This window comes from Nyctereutes procyonoides, unplaced genomic scaffold, assembly GCF_905146905.1.
Source record: "Nyctereutes procyonoides isolate TBG_1078 unplaced genomic scaffold, NYPRO_anot_genome, whole genome shotgun sequence".
NCBI lineage: Eukaryota > Metazoa > Chordata > Mammalia > Carnivora > Canidae > Nyctereutes > Nyctereutes procyonoides.
The window spans coordinates 37,315,656-37,340,518 of record NW_026575134.1 but is presented as its reverse complement, the minus strand read 5'-3'; the positions used below and the strand labels follow the sequence as shown (position 1 = coordinate 37,340,518).

Here is a 24,863-nt window from a genome sequence, read left to right as displayed (position 1 = left end):
CTTTAGAGAATTATGCTGAGTAGGAAAAACTAGTCCCAAGAGGTCATGTAGTCTATGGTTCCATTTACATAACATTCCTGAAATGACAAAATTATAGATACAGGAATATATGAGGGATTGCCAGGGGTGAAGGACAGCATGGCAGGGGAGGATTGCTTGTAGCTACAAAGGGCTACATAGGGAATCTTTGTGGTAATAGAAGTGTGTATTGTATACACTTGGTTGCAAAGTATGTATTTTGTATACCTTGTAAATATATGGTACAGTGATAATTGTATCAATAAAGGGACAGGATTCTGAGTGTTCTGTATCTTGACTGTGTCAATATCAGTAGGATACGATATAACACTTTTTTTTAAAAAAAGATTTTATTATTTTTGAGTGGTGTCTATATCCAACGTGGGGCTCGAATTTAAAACCACAAGATAAGGGACCCTTGGTTGGCTCAGTGGTTGAGCATCTGCCTTTGGCTCAGGGTGTGATCCCAGGGTTCCAGGGATCACAGGGAGCCTGCTTCTCCCTCTGCCTATGTCTCTGCCTACCTCTGTGTGTCTCTCATGAATAAATAAATAAAATCCTTAAAAAAAAAAAAACAAACAAGACCAAGTCAAACCTATCGACTGAGACAGCCAGGACCCCAGGTATGATACTTTTCTTTTTATAAGATGCTACCGTTGGGTAACATGGGGTGGGGGGAAGTACATGTGATCTCTCTGAATTCATACAAGCACCTGTGAATCTACAAGTATTTAAAAATAAAAAAAAAAAACTTGGGATGCCTGGGTGGCTCAGCGGTTCAGGGGTTTAGCGCCTGCCTTTGGCTCAGGGTGTGACCCCAGGGTCCCCGGATCGAGTCCCACATCAGGCTCCCTGCATGGAGTCTGCTTCTCCCTCTGCCTGTGTCTCTGCCTCATTCTCTGTCTCTCTCATGAATAAATAAATAAAATCTTTTAAAAAATAAAATTAAAATTAAAAACTTAATTTAAAGAGAAGGCAATGCAGCTTCTGTCTGGCTCTTTCTGTTGGGTCATACTCATTTGGAACTCAACCTCTGTGCTACAAAGAAGCCAATCAGCAACGTAGGCCATGTGTAGGTGGTTGGGCACCTGAATTCCCGGATGACAGCCAGCATCAAGCACTAGAAGTGAATGAGCAAGCCTGTCTATGATCCCAATCCCCCGCCACCCCTCCATGTGGAGCAGAGCAAATGCTTGCTGCTGTTTTCAGCCACTAATTTTAGGGTGTTTGATACGGAGCAATGGGTAACTGGAAAAAAGAATGGCTTTTGCCTATGAACATTCCACAGGAAAGAGAATGCTTTCTTCATTGAAACTTAGTGTTAAGTGATGACAACACTTTTTGAACTATTATCAGATTATACCTTTGAACAATTTAGATTGGCTTCATTCCAATCAGAATCAGTTAGTGAGTTTTTTTTTAAGGCTTTTATTTGTTTATGAGAGACACAGAAAGAGAATCAGAGACACAGGCAGAGGGAGAAGCAGGTTCCACGTAGGGAGCCCGATGCGGGACTCAATCTCAGGACCCCAGGATCATGACCTGAGCCAAACGCAGACACTCAACCACTGAGCCACCCAGGTGCCCCCAGTTAGTGAGGTTTTATTATAGCTGCTGTATTTCAAATTACAGATTGGGCACCTCCCTTGGTTTAAAGATGAGTACACCATTTGGAACAGGAGGCAACTGGGGAGACATAGTTTGGATACTAAAATAAAATGTCTGAGGTTTTCAGGGGTTTATGGTACAAATTAATTGAAATTAGATTGTCTTGGGAGATCTGAGAAATGTAAACAAATACATTACTATCATTGTTGATACAATTATAAATTATGATGGCCAGATGGGTTGTTATAAATTACAAATTATCCTAGTTTATTTTATTTTTTTATTGGAGTTCAATTTGCCAATGTATAGCATAACACCCAGTGCTCATCCCATCAAGTGCCCCCCTCAGTGCCCGCCACCCAGCCACCCCCACCCCCTGCCCACTTCCCCTTCCACCACCCCTAGTTCGTTTCCCAGAGTTAGGAGTCTCTCATGTTCTGTCTCCCTTTCTGATATTTCCACTCGTTTTTTCTCCTTTCCCCTTTATTCCCTTTCACTATTTTTTATATTCTCCAAATGAATGAGACCATATAATGTTTGTCCTTCTCCGATTGACTTACTTCACTCAGCATAATACCCTCCAGTTCCATCCACGTCGAAGCAAATGGTGGGTATTTGTCGTTTCTAATGGCTGAGGAATATTCCATTGTATACATAGACCACAGCTGCTTTATCCATTCATCTTACGATGGACACCGAGGCTCCTTCCACAGTTTGGCTATTGTGGACATTGCTGCTAGAAACATCGGGGTGCAGGTGTCCCGGCATTTCATTGCATCTGTATCTTTGGGGTAAATCCCCAGCAGTGCAATTGCTGGGTCGTAGGGCAGGTCTATTTTTAACTCTTTGAGGAACCTCCACACAGGTTTCCAGAGTGGCTGCCCCTGTTCCCACTCCCACCAACAGTGCAAGAGGGTTCCCCTTTCTCCACATCCTCTCCAACATTTGTGGTTTCCTGCCTTGTTAATTTTCCCCATTCTCACTGGTGTGAGGTGGTATCTCATTGTGGATTTGATTTGTATTTCCCTGATGGCAAGTGATGTGGAGCAAGTTCTCATGTGCTTGTTGGCCATGTCTATGTCTTCCTCTGTGAGATTTCCGTTCATGTCTTTTGCCCATTTCATGATTGGATTGTTTCTTTGCTGTTGAGTTTAATAAGTTCTGTATAGATCTTGGCATCCTAGCTTATGAAAAAAAAACACACATCTTACAACGGTAACTGATGACTGATGTCAAGTCATCTATATATTCACTTCCTTTTACAAATGAATCGGGTTATATACAAACCCTCTCTTGTGTCATCTGGCATTTTTGTTCTGTTGTAACACACTGCCATCTTTAACGTGGCAGAGACAAAAACACCAGGAACAGGATCAAGCTGGACATAGGTAAGAGCCAGTTTCTTTCTACTTCCTATCCACCTTTCAAACAACCATTCATCTTTCGAGTGGCCGGCCTATCATTTGTTCATAGCCCTCTGATCCGGTTTAGGTGTTTTCCACTTGAGAATTTCTGGTGGCGCCGGTCAGGTGCTGTTTTCCCCCAACTACTTCCAGCATCCCCTTAAATCATTACTGACAGTTCTGGATCTATACTGACACAGGCCACAAGAAAAGTTTCCAGAGTCTTCATATTCTTGGTCATGTGACTGGAAAGAGAAATAGCTCAATAAAGCTTTAGATTACCCTTTCTTTTACTTTTATTCTTCCAGAACATCCTATTCTCATGTTCCCCCTTCCGTTCTTCACACGGAAACTTTTACATGGCCACATATTTTGTTTCTAACTGCACCACCTTCTTGTCATAGAACATGTATGATGGAGTAGGCATTTTTTGGAGGAGAGTCAGACTAGTTTTGAATGCCAGTTTCCCCTCTGGCTGGCTAAATATGTCTAAAGCAAACTGCTTAAATTCCTTGAGCCTCATTGTTTGTAAAATAAGAATAATACTGGCTTTTAGTAGGATAAATTAAGATCTCCTTTACTTTTTCTCCTTCTGTCCTTCAAACTCTGAAATTTGATGTTTTTTTTTAAATTTTTATTTATTTATGATAGTCACACAGAGAGAGAGAGAGAGAGAGAAAGAGACATAGGCAGAAGGAGAAGCAGGCTCCATGCACCGGGAGCCCGACGTGGGACTCGATCCCGGTCTCCAGGATCGCGCCCTGGGCCAAAGGCAGGCGCCAAACCGCTGTGCCACCCAGGGATCCCTGAAATTTGATGTTTTGATGAAGATGTTGATTGGGTCCGATGGAGAGGCTGGCCTTAGGGAGAGACTGACTGGAATCTCTAGAAGTCACACCACAAGTCAGGTCTAGTGCAAGTGCCCCTGCCCAACATGGTGCCACTTTTGGGTGAGGGCACCACTAGGAACAACGCTGGGAGGCAGCCTCCACTCTAGTGCTTTTAGGAGGCTGGAAGAAGGGCCTATCTGATATTTTTCCTCTTTGTATTGAGAACCCCGTGGGGGAGGAGGTGAGGGCAGAGGGATGAAGATGATACGGGTAATATGATCCTAGAAGAAAGGAGGGCTGTGAGAAAGCAAATCTTCTGCGCCAAAAAGGTCGATATTATGAAAGAAAACAATTACTTCAAAGAGATTCATAGTGCCAGCCCCTAACACATACAGTGCTTTTATGCTTCCACACCCTACCCTGGCTCTTCTTCATCATCTGAATTCGATGTTGGTTGCGACCTCAGCAAAACGAAGTCCGTGTTCTCTGGCAAAATTCACACGGAATCCTGCCGTCGATCTGCCCTTCTAGAGCATTTTCCATACCAACTAGTGACGGTGCAAACAACCAAGCCTCGCTGGGGTCCCCTGACTTCGTTCCTAGAAACCCTGCAGGATAAATCGATTCGGCTGGACCACGGTGGCTTTTTTTTTTTTAAATAATAAATTTATTTTTTATTGGTGTTCAATTTACCAACATACAGAATAACACCCAGTGCTCATCCCGTCAAGTGCCCCCCTCAGTGCCCGTCACCCAGTCACCCCCACCCCCCGCCCTCCTCCCCTTCCACCACCCCTAGTTCGTTTCCCAGAGTCAGGAGTCTCTCATGTCCTGTCTCCCTTTCTGATATTTTCCACTCACATTTTCTCCTTTCCCCTTTATTCCCTTTCACTATTTTTTATATTCCCCAAATGAATGAGACCACATAATGTTTGTCCTTCTCCGATTGACTTATTTCACTCAGCGCAATACCCTCCAGGTCCATCCACGTGGAGAAGCAGGGAGAACCCCCTCGCCCTCCGCAGGGACTCGAAGCCGCCGCCACCGAGTCGCTCCGGGCCGGGCCGTAGTGCGTGCCGCGGCCGGCAGGGGGCGCCGGAGCGGCGGGGCCGCGGGCCGGCAGGGGGCGTGGCTCCGCATCCTTGACGGACAGCTGGGGACGCGGGGCCGATGAGGTCATGGGGGCCGGAGCGCGGGGGGCGTGCGGCTGCGGGGGTGCAAGTGCGGGTGCGCGCGCGAGCCGGAGACGCCGCGAGTGTAAGAGCCGGCGCCGCGGACGCCGGTCACGCCGAAGTCCAGAAGGAAAGCGAGCACATTCCGTGTCTGGGAGGGGGGCTGCGGCCCCGGGGCGCGTCCTGCGCGCTCGCCCTCGGGGGCCGGGGCACGGGGGGAAGCCCCGCAGGCGCTCGGCCCGCTCGGGAGGGGCGCCGCCCTCCGGTGGCCCCTGAGCAGGCCGCAGGCAGGGGGAGCTCTCGGCCAGGCGGCGGCGGGGAGGGGCGCGGGCAGCGAGCCCGCCGTGCCTCTCGCAGCGAGCGCGAGCGCGCGCCCCCCGCCCCCCGCCCCGGGCGTCTGCGGAGTCCCGGGCGCAACTGGTGCTCGGGGCTCGCCGCCCGCCCGCCCGCCCGCCCGGCCCGGCCCGCCGCGGCTCTGCGAGGCGGGGGCCCGTGTGCCTTTGCATGAAGCCGCCCGACCCCGCGGAGCAGCGGCAGCGGCGGACCCCGGCGGCGGCGCGCGGTCGGAGCCGGGCGGCCCGGGAGCCAGCGCCCCGGTGGATGCGCGGCCGGGGGGCGGCCCATGGGCCGGAGCTGAGGCTGCCCGGGGCGGCGGGGCGCGGGGCGGGGGGCGCGGCCGAGGCCCGCGGGCGGCGGCGCAGGAGGAAGCGGAGGAGGACCGGCGCGCGGGGCCCCGGAGGCGGGCAGCGCGCCCCCGCCGCCCCCGCCCCCGCCGCCGCCGCCGCCGCCGCCGCCGCCGCCGCAGCCCGGGGCTCGCCATGCTCCTGGCCTCGGCCGTGGTGGTCTGGGAATGGCTGAACGAGCACGGCCGCTGGCGCCCCTACAGCCCGGCCGTGAGCCACCACATCGAGGCGGTGGTGCGCGCCGCGCCCCGCGCCGGGGGCAGCGTGGTGCTGGGCCAGGTGGACAGCCGGCTCGCGCCCTACATCATCGACCTGCAGTCCATGAACCAGTTCCGCCAGGACACGGGTGAGCCGGCGCCCCTCCCCTCCCCGCCCTGGGACCCCGCGCCGCGAGCCCACCGGGGCGCACCCGCCCGCAGCTCGGTGCTCCGTGTCACCGGGAGGTGGTGGTGGAAGGGGGCGCTTTGCTCCCTGCCGTCCTCCCGATCAACATCCCCCCGCTCCTCGGCCAGCAAATGTCGGTGCAAGGGGTACGGGCGTTCTGGTGGTGCAAATGGAGCTTCCAGCGAGCCCCGGAGAAGCCCCCCTTCCGCGCCCGCCTTTAAGCGCTCGGTGGCCCCAGGTACTCCCGCGTGGAAATAGACCCGAGGGCGGGCGCAGCCCACCGCTCCGGCCGCCGGGGGAGCCGCCCTGCTGCCCTCCTCACGCCTCGGCTGACCCCGCTTTGCCTCGCACCCCCCGCCCCCCCCGGCACCCACCTTACGGCCTCCAACCCCTTCTGCGTGGGATGCCTTCCCACGGCGGGGCCCTGGGGTGGGAACCCGGGGAGGGCAGAAGGGGTTCCCTGAAGGTGTGCGCTGTGCTCTGCTCTGGGAACGGCAGGCACCCGGGAAGGTGCCTGCAGCTGGGGGATCCCGGGGCACGAAAGGCCCTGGGTGCTGCTGTGGCATTGGTGGCTGCCGCCTGTGCCCTCCAAGTGCTGAAGCAACAGGCCAGAGCAGATGGAGGGGGAGGCGGAGGGCCGGCTCGGAATGCCTGGCAGGGCAGCCGCTCCCTTTGTCTGGGGAGGAGGGGGAGGAGGTGGATTCCTAAGGAGAAAGGGTCCCCAAGCTTCCTCCTGAAACCATCCCCTAGCAGGGACACTCTGGTCTCCCAGAGCACAAGCCCTTGTCTTCTCATGAGAATCAAATTGCCACCGGGGGGGCCACCACGATCCCACTTCCCTGCTGACCAGCCTTTCCAGGTGGGAGCAAGGCAGAAAGCCTGCAGGGAGAAGGTCAGGATGGTGGGTCACCCGCAGGGCAGTCGGACTTGTCTTGGCTCAACTCAGGGTGTCCAGGCTTAATTAAGGACCTGGGATGGGCCTGCCTCTCCAGAAGTCTCTTCACTGCGGGTTGGGGGCGGGGAGGTTACTTCTGGAATCTGGGTGGGCTTTCCCAAGAGTGTGGCCCAAGAGCCTGGAGGAACAGGTGTGGTGGGGTGGGGCTAGAGAGGATGACCCAGGGAGTCCCAGAGGATCAGTGAACAGCTGCTTGAACAGGGCATCCCGGCCTCCTTGGAAAGCCCCCACATCCTGTGTGCTAATTAGGATTGTCATGGGAAAAGGGTGTCTCTCCACTCTCTTGTCCCCATCTTTAGGCATAACTCCCAGCAGCCTCTTTGCCAGGGACTTTGCAGCTCCTGGCCAACTGAGTAAAGCTTTCTGGGGGAAAGGATTCCAGAAGTGTTAGCATCTGGAGGAGGGGCTTAAACCCTGGTGAGAAAGGGAGGGAGGTGGAGCTGAGAGAGACTGGGCAGAGGAGGGAATGAGGAGGAATGTGGGGAGATTGAGAAAGAGGATTAAGTGTGGCCAAGGAGGAGGGAGAGAATGTAATTGGGCAATTGGGGTAAAGGTTGTGGAGGTGAAAGGGGGGAGGCGGCAGCTTGGGGGAGGAGGAGGGTGGCTGCTGAGCCCTTGGAGGTGGGACCAGGGAGACACCTGACGGGACATTCCAACCCTGCTCAGAATAGACAGGCAGATTTTAGCTTTTCTGTTTCAGACTAAATCTCTGCAGCATGAAGAGAAACACCCTGGTGACACAAATGTCCCAGCCCCTGTTCGACATTTGGGGAGGAGGTGAAGTTTAATCAGTGTTTAGGGGTATCTTAGACGGGAATGAAAGGCATCCTCTCGACAGATGTGAAGTGACAGAGAAAATGGGGTTGAGGGATAGAAGCTATGGTCCCCAGGTCTGACCACCCTTCCCTGAGACCTGGCTGTCCAGGGCCTGATGGCTTCTCAGATTTTAGACCAGAGCCAGGGAGCTTGCTAGACCCTGCCTCATTTTACAGAGGGCCTCAGGGTCTGTGTGCATTCCTTTCCGTCTTAGAGGCCACGACTCCGACGGCTTAGGTTTCGTGCTCTCATGCTAGTGGTCAGTGGGTGAGCGGGTGCTGAGCGCCTTTCTCCCAGTGCCAGGCCCTGCGCTGGGTGCCGAAGGCACTGGGCTGCATTCCCAGGAATGCCAGGCTGTCAAGGAGCTTGTCAAAGCAGAATAGAATCTCTGGGTTTCTGGCTCGGAGCCCCCTCCTCTCCCTTCTCTGCCAGCAGACACACAGTTCCTCTCAATATAGCTCATTGATGAGACCACGACAGGGTAGGAACTTTATACTGCCGGCACCCAGGCAACCTCGGCCAAGCCCTGGCAATGTTTAATTAAATTACCCGCCATCCCCAAGCCGCAGTTTGAAGCTGGGAACCAGAAACATCCCCATAAACAAAGGAGAGCTGGAAGTCCCCTGCCTAGAGGCGAGTCCTCTCTTTTTTTGTTGCCTCCTCTGTGTGGGGACATTTCCTGACACGGGAGCTTTGTCTCTCCAGAAGTTGCCTGCCCTGCTGGGAGTGAGGCCTCAGACTCTGGGCTCCCGGGGCTCCAGTCTCACCCACCCTGTCTCCAGGGAGATGGCTGGGAGGGTACAGATACCCTCTGCTGCTTTGTTTGCCCTGGGCCCTTCCTCCCCACGAGGCCTCTGGGTTTGAGGTTATTTGCACTCTATGCTGGTCCCCGCCAGTGTTTTGGGAATCTGAAAGGAGGGAGGAGACGGGGCACTCGAGGGGATGGTCTTGGCTGCTTCCAGAGCCTTGTTTGGGTCCATCTACGGGTCATTTGCCTTGACCGGGCTCACCTTTTCTGTCGTACGGCAGTGATTGGAGGACTGTCCTTCAGCATCCCTGTCTCTTGTATCTTCCAGCACGTCTGATCACCAGCACCTCCAGGCTCCAGCAGCAGGACATGGGGAGGGAGCCCCAGGCTGGGAGTGGGGAGACATGACCCAGGCTCTCACCCCACACTCACTGGCTTCCTGGGTGACCTTGAGCAAATCCCTTAGCTGCTCAGTCCTCATTTTTCTCTGGAGGATGAAGAGCAGCCTTAAGATTGCTCTGGCTCCTATCCTGCGTCATGCAGATGGGCAGGTGGATTGGTTCGGCCCCTGCGAGGGCAAGGATACTGCTTAGCAGTGGCGGTGGTACAACGCAGAGTCCTTTCCAGCTCAGAGTTTTCTCGGCAACCTTTGCCTCTTTTATGTCTTTAATGTGGTGAGAAAGGTCAGATGGAGAGAGATGAACAGTTTTGACAAAAGCTGATTTTTAGGTCCTCACGATACTCTCTGCCCTGTGTGAGCCAGGGGTGGAGCACGCAAGTGTCACGAGGACCACATGGTCGATACAGTGTGGGGGACACTCCAAGACCATTGCACACATTGTCTTGCTCAATCCTCGATCTTAGGAAGGACCTGCTGTCCTCATTGTATAGGAAGGGAAACAACTTGGAAGAGATGAATTGCTCAGAGTTTTACAGCTAGTTGATGGCAGAGCTGAGATGCCAAATCAAGTGTCCCATGCTCGGCTCTGTCATTGGTGAACACTCCTGGAGCGCCTACTTCATGCAGGCGCTGTTCCAGGCATGTGGAATATCCCAATAAGGAAACATCCAGGGCTTTGCCCTCGTAAGACATTCCAGTGGGGCTGAGGGGGGCTTTGGAGAGGCCTGGAGTGGGACACAGTGATGCACAGATGTAGGAAAAGTGCCCTCGAGACTGGGTCGTGCGTGGAAGGTGTTTCTTTTGTATTTCCCAGGAGCCAAAACATCTCAGGTGCTTTGTAGTACAGGTGTATGAGTTGCCAGGAAAAACTGATTTTCTTTCTCTTTCTCCCTGCTTAGTATATGAACAGTCTTCATTCCTATCCCATTAGAGGCCTTTTCTTTGGGTCACTGCACCCAAAGGACTAAATGGATTCCTCAGATCATCTAGTTCATGGTCCTGATTATAGAGGAGACCAGACTAGCTGGCACATTCCTGCTACAGTGGTCTCTGAAAACAATCAGAGAAGTGAAATCCCACAACAAAATTCTTTTCATCCCACAAGTTTGATTCTAAAGTCTGCCTTCCATCTCTCTTGGCCTGCTGGGGCTGAACCGAACTCAGCAACTTTCCCTCCAAAAACCAACTCTTCTTCATGACACCCCTCTACCTGCAAACGGTGCCAACTTTTTACCACCTGCCCTCAGGCAAGAACTTAGGATTCTTTGACTCTGTGGTTCAGAGGCTTGTTGGGGTGCCCAGTGCATAGAGGCACATAGACCATGTGACCAAGCTGTTGAAATTAGCGTGCGTGGTGAAAATCCACGGGGGGTGTTCACAGTCAGATTCCCAGGCCGGGGCCCCAGAGATGCTGATGACTCCTCATACGGCCAGGGGGTGCTCTAGAAGGTGGTGCTAACCTGTACCCCCGGAGATTCAGAAGCAGATGATCCTGGAACCTCCCTTGGAAAGCATTCAGCCACTTAAGGTCAAGTTCTACCCACTTCTTCTCGGTGGGGTCCCTCTAGTCTGTCACCTCCCTCTCATTTTCAATGCCAACACCCTCATTACTTCTCACCTGGAACTAATTAACCGAGCAGCTCTGGTCACGTCACTTCTGTGTGTCACAGACTTCACTGGCTCCTCATTGCCTACAAATAAAATGCATCACAACCATTCCAGAGTGTCTATGCCTTGGCTCTAGCATGACTTTCCAGGTTTATCTTCCTCTCTGCCTTCTATTTTCCCCTACTCCTGACAAACAGATGTCCCTTTTATCTCATACATTCCCTTAGAATTCTCTGACACCCCCTCCTCTAGCTATTCACAGAGCCCCTTCTCCTGAAATGCCCTTTTTGCCTCTTGAAATTCTCCTTCTTATTCAAGCCTTATGGTACTTGTCATCCATTTCTTGAAATGTTCTCCCAACCATCATTACATCATTTAGTCAATCAATATTTTTTTAAAGATTTATGTATTTATTCATGAGAGACAGAGAGAGAGGCAGAGAAGCAGGCTTCTCACGGGGAGCCCGATGTGGGACTTGATCCCGGATCCCGGGATCAGGCCCTGAGCCAAAGGCAGATGATCAACTGCTGAGCCACGCAGGCATCCCAGTCAATCAGTATTTATGGAGCTCCTAGGACATGTCAGGCATGGGGGCACGAGCATGAGGAAACCCCTGGATGCCTCCTGTCATGGGACCGGGAGTCCAGTGAAGAGAGACAGACGTTCCCCAAATTGAATCACACCAATAAGCGTGTAACTGCACATCAAGATAAATGCCATTAAAAAAAAATAGGAGTGGGAATCTGATCTGGTCAGGGCAGACGGGAGATGTTTCCTTGAGGAAATGAGCTGAATGAACCCTGAAGGATGAGCAGCAGTGAGGATGCCAGAGTGGGGGAGGGTCCAGCATTGTGACAAGGCCCCGAGAGGAGAAGCATGTCAGAGAGCTGAGACTCGAAGAAGCCAGAGTGGCACAAATCCAGATAGAATGTATTGGGGTGTGAGATGGATGCAGAGATTGGGGGCTGGGATGGGGGTCAGGTCCTGACCCAACGGGAGGTCAAGGAAGAGATTTAAGCATGGAGGGGACATGGGCGGATTTTCTTGGCCCACGTGCGTTTTGTTGGCACCCTTCTTCTGGCATATTCTGCTTCATAAATAGTCATTTGCACAGTTGTCTAGTTTTCGACTGGAAGCTATTTGAGTAGTGCCTGAATTCCTCATAGCAGCCAGTGGGGACTCAGCGATATGGGATAAGTGATTAAATGCCGAAGTAGCCAGAAGTCTTCAATCATCACAGCAGGTTCATGGAGTTCTGGTTACTGCCCTGCCCCGTGCTCGCGCTCGGCACTAGAGCACAGAGCTGGATGGTGGTGTCTCCACCTCCACTCCAGGTCCTCGGGTACACAGCAGGCAGGCAGAGGCAGACGTGCACACCTGCTGAGGGAGGGCTTGGATTGGGAGAACACATCAGGAAACTGGTCACAGGACCCGAATGAGGACGGTTTCAATAGGTACAAATAGCAAAGGAGGGCATTTCAGGGGGCGAGAGCTGGCGAGTAGTAGGTGAGGGACACAGGAGGATAGAAGAGCATTTGTCTGTTCACCCTAAAGAAGACCGGCTTGGGGGAGCTAAACCTGGAAGGGTGTGGAAAAGCCTCAGCTAGCTTCCCAAAGTTCTGGGGCAGCTCTCCAGCATCTCTGGGATCGATAGCACTGTTGTCAAGGATGCCTCTTAAGCACATTTGTGAGCATTGGACAAATGCATTGCCCCTGCTTCCCTGGAGAGAATAGAGAATAGGGTCCTTTAAGCTCTCTAAAGTCAATCCCCTCGTTTCTAAAAGGTGTATCCTAGGGTTGCCATGAAGATCATATGGGCTGAGCTAGGCGCCTCCTAAATGATAAAGATAGTAGAAGGAGTTATATATAACCTTCTCACGCACACACACACCCCACACATCCTCTGAACTAAACTTTTCCTCTGACTTCTCCATTCTGCTTAGACATATAATAGAAAATAAATGACTGTGATGATCAACCAACTTTTATTGAGCTCTTGTCCTGTGGCAGGTGTTATTTTCATGCTTTATAATCCTTCCTTCCTTTAATCCTCAAATCCACGCTTTGAAGTAGCGACTGGGGGGGGGACCCAAGCAGAGGAGGAAACTGAGGCTTAATCACACAGCTGGAAGGGACAGAGTGTCCGCTGTTGGCCCCGAAGCCTGTGCTCTTTGTTTCCCCCAGCTACTTAGGAAGGAAATGGAGGCAAACCAGGAACTAGTGCCCACCCCCCCTTCTTCCTCCTCTCTTCCTCCCATTCCACCCCCCCCCCACTCTGGTCCCCCACCAGAGCTCCTGGTGCTGAATAGGGGATTGTTTTGCTTCTCCCTCCTGCCTCTGAATGTTGATGTTTTGGGTCATTAAGGGGCTCAGAGTTGGGTGGGGGGCGGGTGATGACCCTGGCAAAGGCCTGAATAGCCATTGTTCCTTTTCTTCCCCCCTTGAATGGAATTCTGTCCTGGGTCTTGGTGTCTCCCTCTGGGTTGGAGTAGGGGGTGGGTCAGAGGCCTGCAAAGGGGAACCTTTTCCCACCACTTTGATGGATAGGGCTTAAGCTGACAGATGCGAGATTCGAACACCCTTGGAGCCCTCTTAGGCCCCCTCACCCTGCCTTGACCCAGGCATCTTCAGCCTTGATGTTGATAGCCATGAAATGAGCCCTGATTGGGCGTGAGTCTGAATGCGAGTTTGGGGGTATGTGTGGGGGGAGCAGGGCAGGGGGATGAGAAAGAGGCAAAAGTTATAGGCTTTCCTTTCCCTCCAGACCTGCAAGTTCTTTCCCTTATGCTGCTTCCCCCTGCACTAACCCTGGCCCCTTCCCTGTGCTCCCCCCTCCCCCAGGGAGACAATCCTATCTTTAGGAGGGTTTGAGCTTTTTGAAAGAAAATTGTTAGAGAAATAGAAGATTATTATGATCATTATCATTGTTTTGATACCAGATTTCATGCTCGAAAGTTAAGAGTTCTCTCAACCTGATTTTCTATTTTTGTTTTTACTGCACCCTTAAAAGGACAGAGGGTGAGCTCTAGCTCCACCAAGGCTGGGGTGCCTTCCTGGAGGTGGTGTCTTCTTCCTCTGCCCTCTAGGCTTTGTTCTTTTCCTTCATATCCCTCCAGGCAGGGCCACTTAGGGGAGAAGTGATATGATATTTATGAGCACCTACTAGGTGTCAAGAGCCTTAAGGGCCTCATGCAAATTATGGGGTTACGAGAGATCCAGAACCTGGCACATACAGATATGTATTTGTTGCATAAATAAGTGGGTCTCAATTAATTTCCACAAACATTCTACAAAGGACTCACTGTCAGGGAAGGAAAGGAAGTTGGGGAGTTTTATATAAACTCAGGAGTGACTGATTTGGCTGCAGCCAAGGTCTCCCGACTGCAGGTGGACAGGTGCTCTTTCTGGTTCATGGCACTGCCCCACAGCCTTCACTGCTCCCAGCGAGTGCATGCTCCCCAAGGCGGGAAGGGGCCCCATTTGGGGTGCATACCTCAGTAGGCAGCAGCGGGCCACCCCGCAGTGGGACTGGCTCCAGTTTGCCAATGAACCAACACAGTCCAGGTTCATTCCTTGCTGACCCTGTCCTCTGTCCCACTCCGCAGGGACCCTTCGCCCAGTTCGCCGCAACTACTACGACCCGTCCTCAGCCCCCGGGAAGGGTGTGGTGTGGGAGTGGGAGAATGACAACGGTTCCTGGACGCCCTACGACATGGAGGTGGGCATCACCATCCAGCACGCCTATGAGAAGCAGCACCCCTGGATCGACCTCACTCCCATCGGCTTCAGCTACGTCATCGACTTTAGCACCATGGGCCAGATCAACCGGCAGACCCAGCGCCAGCGCCGCGTGCGCCGGCGCCTGGACCTCGTCTACCCCATGGTCACCGGCACCCTGGCCAAGGCCCAGTCCTGGCCCACCAGCCCCGCGTCGGCCCCCGCGCCTGCCGCCCCGGCCTGCTCCTGCCCGCAGTGCGTCCTGGTGATGAGCGTCAAGGCGGCCGTGGCCCACGGGAGCTCTGCACCGCTGCAGCCCCCCGCGGCCCGCAAGAACCTGCCCCCCGTGCCGGGCCCTGGGGCCAAGTCTCCGGACGGCCTGGGCACCATCCGGGCCCCGGTGAGGACCGTCCCGTCGCAGGCGATCCGGCGACAGGCCTCCAGCACACTGGCAGGGGGGACCGTGGGCTCTCCTGCCAGTCCTCCTGGAGCCAACGGCAAGACCGGAAGGGTGGCCCTGGCGACTTTAAATCGGACCAACCTGCAGCGACTGGCCATTGCCCAGTCCCGGGTGCTGATCGCCTCCGGGTAGGTACTTCTCTGGGTGCCTCTGAGCGTTTACTCACCCGGGCCGATCTGGGTCAGAGATGAAAGAGGGGCTGCCAAGATTTAGGCTGTTTGTCCCTCTGGCTGCAGGTGGGTAAGGGTGGACCTGGCCTCTGGTGTCCATCATATCTGACTTCTTTTTTTTTTTTTTTTAAGATTTTATTTATTTATTCATGAGAGACAGAGACACAGGCAGAGGGAGAAGCAAGCTCCTTGCAGGGAGCCCGATGTGGGACTCGATCCTGGGACTTCAGGATCATGCCCTGGGCTGAAGGCAGGCGCTAAACCGCTGAGCCACCCAGGGATACCCAATAGCACCTTCCTTATCAGGGTTGTCAGGAAGATTCAATGAGATCCTCAGTGTATAGCCTTAGCCCAGGGCATGGCACATAGGAGGAGTCCGGTCAGCATTAGCTGTCATTCACATGTCATCTGTTGGAGGTCCTTGTTGAATTGAAGTCAAAGCTGAGCAGAGTCTAACACCCCCGCCTCATTTCTGGCACCCTTGGCAAAGGCCGAGTGACCCCCATGCCAAAACTGAGGGAAGGGACCCCCAAATCACTTTAAATCTCACCAAGGGGGGCGGCAGCCTCTTTATGTCTGCTTTCTTCCCCCTGCCTGCCAGTGGGACCCGAGCGAGAGAATGGGGCGGAGGTCCGGGCATGGCCATTTCAAAAGGACTATAGAAACAAGCTTTATTTCTGCACTGTTTTCCTGAAAGGGGAGGCCCCGCCCTACCCCTCTATCTTCCAGCCCTTCCCTTTTTCTACCTCTTACCAGCACCCTCTCCCCCACCACCATCTTCTCCTCCAGTCTTTCTTGGCCATTTAATTAGCGTGCTCACTGCCTTTGTCTGGCACTGCCATCGACCTTCTGTCGTGGAATGGCCCCGTCCCCTCCTCTGCCTGTCCGTGAGCTCTTCAAGCAACTTTCCCACGGAAGAAAGGAAGACCAGGGAGGGCGGGAGAGGTGGGCTGAAGAGCAGGGTTTGTGGGGGAACAAAAGACCCTGTGAATTATTCAGAGACACAAGCAGGGGGTTTCTAAAGAGAATAGAGGGGGGCTGTGTGGTGGGGGGCAGGAGTCGCCCCTCTGGCCCTCGCCTCCAGAATCGAGGCTTCTCGATCTCTGGCGAGACTTCGGTTGCTGGAGAGACAAGACCATTGTCCGGCCCGAGGATTCCTGCCTCGGCTCACGGACTCGCAAAAAGACACCACTTCTCACCATGGTATCTGTGGAGCTTTTCTCCTGCCGTCGGCCCCCGTCTTCTCCTTTTGCCAGCTCTTCTCTTTTCTTAGTTTTGTGTTTGAGGCACAGAAATGGAAGCAGAAATGGAAACTGAGAACAGCCCGGCAGAATGGGGGAGGGTGTCTTCTGATGGTTAGGCCAAGACGGCTTTGGCTGAGCGGAGTCGTGAGACGCATACCAGTCACTGGGGTGCTGATTTCTGGAAGGAGGGCTCAGGCACGCACAGCTGGGACTGCAGCTGTGTGCGACCAGCGGGGACTCCTGGGCCACTTGCATGGTTTCCATTAGAACCCGTCACCTTGGGGGAGGGCGGATCAGGTGTTGCAACCAACAATCCTAAGTACTGCCCCACCACCCAGCTTTACACTTCACCCTCATGTCTTCAAGAGTCTGAGAAAAGGCTTTATCAAGCCCAACTTCCTCTTACAGTTGGGAAACAAAAATGTAAACAACCACCCCATTTACATAGGGCTTGCCTGTTTACTGAGTATTTGACCCAGATCCTAACTCCTCACAGGGACCCAAGGGCAGAGATGTAGGGTGCCCTGTTACAGATGTGGTAGCTCAGGATGTGGTCATCGAAGTTCATGGAGGCAGTGTGACTCCCCCAAAGGCACAGAATCCAGTGCCAGGCTGGACTGGAAGGCAGGTGTCCTGACCCCTGAAGGCCCCTGCCCCCCATACCCTTCTGTGTCCCATAAGCAAACGTCCCCCTCCTCCTCAAGTTCCCTGCCACCTCCAGACCCTACTGGACACGTGGTCCGTTTCCTGGAAAGGTGGGGACCCTGCCCCCCTCCCGGTATTCACTGAAGTCTGGGGTCCTCATGTGGACCCCACCCAGCCCCCTCCCCCAGTTCTTGGGCTGTGCTCTGGGGATGGGACTCTTTCCTGGTTCACCAGATTGGGTGTGGAAACCTGCCAGTCCAGTTTGTGGGAACAAAGGTGCCTTTTGTCCCCCAGATCACAGCTACTTATCAGCTGGAGAGGGGCCCTTGGAGCTGGCTGGGGGAAGGCAGGTGCGCGGCTGGGCTGCGAGCGCTGCCCCCTGGTGGGGGTCCCGGAAATAGGCACAGGCCCAGGACCCTTCCCTCCCAGGCTCCAGACCAGCCGGGGTGGGGGACCCAGGGCTGTGGGGGACCCAGGGCTTAGGCGGCCGCCTTGCTCTTAGGCATTGCTTAGGCTGCCTTGCTCCTGGCATCTGTAACTCCGGACCCTCACAGGCTCACAGGTAGGGAGACTGAGGCCCAGAAAAAGTTGAGGGAGGTTGTGAGGAGTAACTGGCAGGGCTGGGTCTCGACCCTGGTTTTCCTGACTCCTGGCCCCACGAGTCCAGAAGCAAGGCTGGACCTCTTTTCTTGGCCAGCTTTCTTTTGTGTTGACTTTGGCTTTTCCTTGACCCCCATCCGAGTTGGATTTTTCCTGGGGAGGAAAGTAGCCTGTGGGGGCTACTCCCACATCCGTTCTTCCACATGCTTCCCATCCTCCCAGTACATGTCCTCGTCCCGGGAAGGGTCACAGGCCCTGGGAAGACTAAGAGTAGCCAGGGAAGCCCCCATCCCTGCAGGCTTGTTGGGGGACAGACAGGCCCTCCTGCAGCCTTGAGGCCCCTCCGACTCCTCTTTCTAAGTCGTGGGTTTATCCCATCTGCTCTCTGAGCTCCCACCTTCTCTGTCCACAGTGGGGGTGATAGAAGATCTGCGCAGACCCAAGAGCGCAGCTTGCCAATGGCTGCAACGGTGGGATCTGGAACCAGATTTCCTGGGTTTGAATCCTTAGCTGCGTGGCCTCCCTCAAGTTTGCCCAACCTCTCTGTGCCTCCACCTCCTTGCCTGTTAAAATGACGTTAATAGTGATAGCACGTCCTGCGTGGGTTGTTGGAAGTCTCAGATGGACTCACACGTTCGGAGAGGTTACACCTGGGCCCGGTACCAGGTGAGCTCTGTGCGTCTTCACCATGACCTCATGTGGAGGAAGGCCCCGGGCTTCCCTGTTCACCGCTGCATCCCAGGCTCTGGTGGGACACCCCACATGAAGTAGGGCTCAGTATGAACGGGCAAATCAAATAATGCACAATGTAAAGGAACAACCGAATGTGCCCTGCCCCCTCCTGTCTCCCCAGCACCACCCTGCCCCCACGGCAGACCTGCTGGCTTCTCAGGCTCTCGGGCTCCTGGAGCCACCTGTGACCCCGTCCGTGTGTCTCCAGACCCACTTTTCCTTCCAAGCCCAGCCATGGAAGCCTGGGTGGCAGGGGCGATGGCACAAGACTCAGCCCCACATGTCCTTTGTTTTTCTCTTCGGCGGCATCGTGGGAGGCCTCGCCTTTCCCAAGCAGCTGTGCAGACTCCTCTCCAGCCTGGCTCGGGTTTCTGGGGAGAAGGACAGAAAGAGGAGGAGGCTTTGCCTGATATTTAGATTTCTCCGGGAAAAGGAGGGGTGACAGCTGTTGGAGCAATGGTTTCCCAATGTTGGGCTGGGGCTGGCTGGATCTGCATCCTCTCCACGAAAGCTCGGGAAAATGCAAGTTCTTGTGCCCCACCGGTAGGAATTCTGATTCAGGGTGCTTGTCTTTTTAAAAGCTTCTCAGGGGACTCTTCTGTACACCCAAGTTTAAACTTGCTTCTTCATTTATCATCCGGTGAGCTAATACTCACTGAATGCCTGCTAGTGTCAGGCTCTGAATGAAATAAAGATATTTGCCCCTATAGAGCTTTGATTCTGGAAGGGGAGATAATAAAGAAACAACTTATTACTTTTTTTTTAAATCGTAAAGTTCCATGAAAAAACAATAGAGTGAGGTAAGAAGAATTGAGGTGGGATGGGAGGGATGCTTTGTATTAAATCAGATGGTCTTAGGAACCTCATGAAAAGTTAAGCCACAACTGAAGGACCTGGAGGAGGAGGCTAAGCAGATACCTGCTGGTAGAGCATTTCAGGCAGAAGGAGCAGCATATGCAAAGGTTCTGAGGAGGGAGCGTGGCTGGCATTTGGGAAGAACAGCTGGAGCAGAGTAAAATGGTGTGTGACATGTGGAGAGAAAAGGGAGGTGAGGGCTTGAGCATGGAGGGTTTGGGCAGGCCATGCAGGGCTGTGTAGGCCTCGCTGAGACCTTGAGTGAACTGAGGAGCCATCCTGAGTTTGGGGTTTTGAGTAGAGGGGTGACCTGGTCTTAGATTTTAAAGGTAACGCTTCTGGCACCCTGGGTGGCTCAGATAAACATCTGACTCTTGATTTTGGCTCAGGTCATGATCTCAGGGTTGTGGGATTAAGCCTCAGTTTGGGCTCCCCAACTCAGTGAAGTCTGCTTGAGATTCTCTCTCTCCCTCTTCTTGCCCCTGCTCTCTCTCTAAAATAAATAAATGAAATCTTGGGACATCTGCGTGGCTCAGTGGTTGAGCGTCTGCCTTGGGCTCAGGTCATGATTCGAGTCCCCCATCGGGCTCCCCACAGGGAGCCTGCTTCTCCCTCTGCCTGTGTCTCTGCCTCTTTGTGTCTCTCATGAATAAATAAATAAAATATTTTTTAAAAAATAAATAGAGGTAACCCTTTTGATTGCAGTGCTAAGAACTGACCCTGCCTTTAGTAGGGGTAAGTAGTTTCTGTGTGAAAGGGGAACCCCTCCGCAGGTGAATTTTTTTGAGGTTCCAACACTGATCCATTTGTTCCCACTTGTCAAAACCATAACGTATGTACTCTTGCCTTCCGCAGGGTCCCCACCGTGCCAGTGAAGAACCTCAATGGGTCCAGCCCTGTTAATCCTGCCTTGGCAGGTAAGAGAAACCCTGGGCTGCCCTGGCTCAGGGCAGAGAAATGGAAGCAGTAAAGTAGGTAGTGAGCATTTATAAAAGAGAAAGAATGAAAGTACATGAGGACTTTAGGAGTGGGGTTGGAAGTGCAGGAAGAAGGTGGGGAGGACCAATAGCTAAGAGCAGAGCATGCTGTTGAAGTGTGTGAATGCATCTATTTCTGGGCAAAGCTGCAGGTCAGTGGAAAGTAAGTGAGTTACGGGAGCTCTGCTGGGAAGCGGGAGGGTAGGTTGTGGGATGCTGGGAGCAAACTCTGCAGTCCTTCCTCATGCCCTGCCCTTCCAGGAATCACTGGGATTCTCATGAGCGCAGCGGGCCTGCCCGTGTGTCTTACCAGGCCCCCGAAGCTGGTCCTCCACCCGCCCCCGGTCAGCAAGAGTGAAATCAAATCCATCCCAGGGGTTTCCAATACGAGCCGCAAAACTACCAAGAAACAAGCCAAGAAAGGTATGGGCCTCCCTATCTTAAGGGGTACGGGTGTCAAAGGGCCTGGCCTTGGCTCTGCTGCCATCACTGAAGGGCATACCCATGGCTTCACCCTCTGTGCCTTTATTTCTGCATCTGCTAAGTGGGGCCCAACTACCTGTTCTGATGATTGTACCCAAGTGGATCGATGGTGTCTGAATCTGATGGAGACAGTTTAGGAAGTATAAAAACGTAGTACAGAAATAGAGGAACACAAACCCATGAGGTGTGATGCAAATAAAATATGATACAGAGGAGGAAGATGACTACAGCACTAGAGCCAAAGCAGACTGGATTCAAATCCCATCTTTGAGGCACCTGGGTGGCTCAGTGGATGAGCATCTGCCTTTGGCTCAGGTCGTGATCCCAGGATCCTGGGATCAAGTCCCACAACAGGCTTCCCGGAGGGAGCCTGCTTCTCCTTCTGCCAATATCTCTGCCTCTCTTTGTGTGTCTTTTGTGAATAAGTAGATAAAATCTTTAAAAAGAAAATAAAAATCCCGACTTTGCTGCTGGCAAGTCACATGACCACAGAGAGCCTGTTTTCATGGCTTTCTGAGGGAGTAAAAAGCTCACGACCAGTACTGGGCAGGTATACATCCTGCTGGAATGCATCCACAGCTGTTAGGGGGATAACGCCATCCTGTGTCCCTCTAGACCCCTAGACCCTGGTCACACGAACCTTCCTCCAGGGCTCCTTCCCAGCCAGTGCACAACCCTGCCGCCTGGGTTGTGTCTACACTGCACCGAAGGACCCCACCTCAGCTCTGCGGCTGGTCCTTCCAGCTGAGGATGTGGGTTGTTAAATGTTTTGCCAGTCACTCCAAACCCCACCTTGCAAACTTGTTTTAAAGTGTCAGCGGGGTCGCAGGCATATCGTAACTTGGCCCAGGGCCCGGCAAGGAATAGGCTCTCAGTTAATAGAAGCTTAATTCGGGGATCCCTGGGTGGCTTAGCGGTTTAGCGCCTGCCTTTGGCCCAGGGCGCGATCCTGGAGACCCGGGATTGAGTCCCACGTTGGGTTCCCGGCATGGAGCCTGCTTCTCCCTCTGCCTGTGTCTCTGCCTCTCCCTCTGCGTGTGTCTCTGCCTCTCTCTCTCTCTCTCTATGTCTATCATAAATAAATAATTCTTTTTTAAAAAAATAGAAGCTTAATTCTTAGAAGCAGGACAGTAGGAAGGAAGGGCCTGCATCCCGGCTTTTGGCTTTTGGCTTCCTCAAACCCTGGCCCCGCTTTCCCACTCCATCAAAAGTTATCTGCTTAAATGAACTCGAAGGCCTTGTTCATCATCTGATGGGAAATGACAGCATTTCACACTTTCCCGCTCTTCCTGTGATTATTAATAGCACACGCTGGGCCCTTACTTGGAGAAGCGCTAAAGGACTGTGGGTCCGTTAGCTCGTTGACTTGTCTGAGCAGCCCTCTGAGCAGCTGCTAGGGCTCTTCCCTATTTTATAAGTGAAAAACAGATGCTCAGAGCCACTGAGAGAGGTGCCTAGGGAGGCGCTGACCCTTTTCAAGGCTGTGTCATCCTGCCTCCAGCCTTCAGACTGGCTGCCTCCCCCGGGCCAGGCCCCAGAGAAACTCCAGCATTGCTGCAGCCTGACAGGATGCTTCCCCGCTGCCGGGCTGTCTGCTGGCTGAGGCAGCCTCATCCCCGGCCAGGGAACACCATCCTGAACGTGTGGGCCTCACTTCCCAGTTTCCCGTGAAGATAATATCGCTCAGGCACCACAGTATCAATCGAGATGGTACTTAGCACTTTGCAAAGGGAAGTGATAATAAGCCTACCTCATGGGTTTTGTTTTTGTTTTTTGTTTTTTTTTAACATGTAACAGTTTACATGGTGCCTTCAGCTGTCACCCCAGCACCTCGTTTGAGCATGCCCAGGCTCTGATTCTGTGGAAGACAAACTCACTCAGCCTATCTCACTCGGAAAGTGGGTTTGTTGAAAATAGGCCCCCGGGGGATGTCGGGTGTGGGGGGGGAGGGGAAGACTGCAGGACGTAAAGACAGGCCCAGACACCTCCCACCTCCCTGGACACCTCTGTCTCTCTTTCTCTCTCTCTCTCTCCTCCATCTGCTGAGTCCCTTTCGGATTCTTAAATCCGATTGCAGAATGGATTCCTCTTCTTTCCTGCTTGGAGCCTGGGTGATAACTCTTCTGTTTGGCATGCCCGGCTTGACAGGGCTGTTTGATCCCTCATCTCTGTCTGGGTGGCCCACCAACCATCCTGTCCCCCCCACAGGTAAAACCCCAGAAGAAGTGCTGAAGAAGTATCTGCAGAAAGTCCGGCACCCACCAGATGAGGTGAGTCGCAGGGAAGCGGGGCGGGGTTCACCCACAGGCATTTCCTCTGCTGGGCTTTTCCGGAGGATGCAGCGGGAGCAGCTGTGTGTGTCCTGACTGGTACAGAGCCAGTCAGAGCCGACCCAGGGCCCTGGTCCGAGGTTTGGTGGTCTGGAGCTGCAGACACCCCTTGACAGCAGCCCTTACCCTCAAGCCACTGTTCAGGAAAGAGCTGATTGATTCTCAACTATGTTACTGTCAACAGTCTGAATTTCAGAAGAAAGTATTATAAGCTATAGGAACTGACTTTTTTTTTAATGAATTAATTTTTATTGGTGTTCAATTTACCAACATACAGAATAACACCCAGTGCTCATCCCGACAAGTGTCCCCCTCAGTGTCCGTCACCCATTCACCCCCACCCCCCGCCCTCCTCCCCCTCCACCACCCCTAGTTCATTTCCCAGAGTTAGGAGTCTTTATGTTCTGTCTCCCTTTCTGATATTTCCCACACATTTCCTCTCCCTTCCCTTATATTCCCTTTCACTATTATTCATATTCCCCAAATGAATGAGAACATACACTGTTTGTCCTTCTCCGATTGACTTACTTCACTCAGCATAATACCCTCCAAGGAACTGACTTTTTAAATGGGTTCAGTGTAGATCAGTGGTTCTCAGCCAGAGGGGATTTTTGCATGTCTGGAGGGGAGAGGGAATGCTCACAAGCACTGGCCCACCTGGGCCCAGGAAAGCCCCCTCAGTGAAGAATTCTCCAACCCCAAATGCCAGCAATGCCACGGTTGAAAAATCCCCTTGTAGACTTACTTAAATAGCAGAAATAGCAGCCCCTCTGGTACACTTGAGATAAAATTCCTTTGCAAACATTCAGCTTAAAGGGTCTGTCAGCCAGAGTCCGTTTCCTACACAAGTCACTGGAGAACACAAAGGATCATGTATCATCATAGCCCTAGAGGACACTACAGCTTTGTCGGTGAGCCCCATGTAGCACGCATCAGCCCCAGCAATTATTTTCACAATTGTTCTGTTGTGTAAAGTGAGATGAAGCTATATTTAGATTCCCAAAGGCAGGTATGCATATATATATATATATAAATATATATATATCCCTCGGTTTGTGGGCTTTCTAGAAGAGTAGAAGTGACCGCGCACCTGACCTCCGATCATACAGGAATCACCACGAAGATGCTCCGGCCTCCCAGGCCGGGTTGAGAGCTGACGGCCTCTCTGCTCTCTCCTCTCCCATCCCCAGGACTGCACCATCTGTATGGAGCGTCTCACGGCCCCCTCGGGTTACAAGGGCCTGCAGCCAACGGTCAAGCCTGACCTGGTGGGAAAGCTGTCCAGATGCGGCCACATCTACCACATATACTGCCTGGTTGCCATGTACAACAACGGCAACAAGGTTAGTGCCAGCCTGTGGGGCTGCTGCCACCGCCCACGCAGGGCCCTGCAGGAGGAAGAGTGTAAAGGCCCTCTTGGGGTTAAGCCCAGGTGATTTGGGGAGCCTCAGAGGCACCCCAGGGTAGGTGGACTGATGATTTTTTTTTAAGATTTTATTTATTTATTCACGAGGGACACAGAAAGAGAGGCAGAGACACGGGCAGAGGGAGAAGCAGGCTCCCTGCAGGGAGCCCGATGCGGGACTGGATCCTGGTATTCCGGGATCACGCCCTGAGTCAAAGGCGGATGCTCAACCACTGAACCACCCAGGCACCCCAGGACTGATGATCTTGACTGTTCTCAGCAAGATCAGGCCTCCACAAAATTATAATGTTGGCCAAACCAGTCTTAGCCAACTGCCCCCAATCTCTACACTGGGTGTGATGGTCTGAGAGGTGTAGCCTTCCAGTCCCCGAAGGCTCTGGAATGGGTCCTTGGGTCCATGTCTGGGTCCATGACATGGGTCCACGGTGGCATTCATTACTACCTGTGTAGGTAGATTTCCCAAATCAGCCTTTTTTACCCAGGGCTAGTGATTTTTAGTTATAATTCATTTTCTTTGAACAATTTCAAAACGCCCTTAACTGCCCCTTCAGAGGCATTAGAGACTGTTGCCAAAATACCCCTGGTAGCCTGTTTGAAGC

At 53.1% G+C, this 24,863-nt stretch overlaps 1 protein-coding gene across 1 annotated transcript in view; it reads left to right on the top strand.

The window, feature by feature from the left end:
• The first annotated feature begins 5,805 nt into the window (after positions 1 to 5,805).
• DTX4 (deltex E3 ubiquitin ligase 4) overlaps positions 5,806 to 24,863 on the top strand; it is a 34,001-nt gene continuing 14,943 nt past the window's right edge. The window contains exons 1-6 of the mRNA XM_055300987.1: positions 5,806 to 6,060; positions 14,231 to 14,930; positions 19,904 to 19,965; positions 20,287 to 20,448; positions 22,717 to 22,778; positions 24,029 to 24,181. Of these exons, the coding sequence (XP_055156962.1) occupies positions 5,850 to 6,060; positions 14,231 to 14,930; positions 19,904 to 19,965; positions 20,287 to 20,448; positions 22,717 to 22,778; positions 24,029 to 24,181 (1,350 nt within the window). The 5' untranslated portion in view covers positions 5,806 to 5,849. The remainder of the gene's footprint in view (positions 6,061 to 14,230; positions 14,931 to 19,903; positions 19,966 to 20,286; positions 20,449 to 22,716; positions 22,779 to 24,028; positions 24,182 to 24,863) is intronic.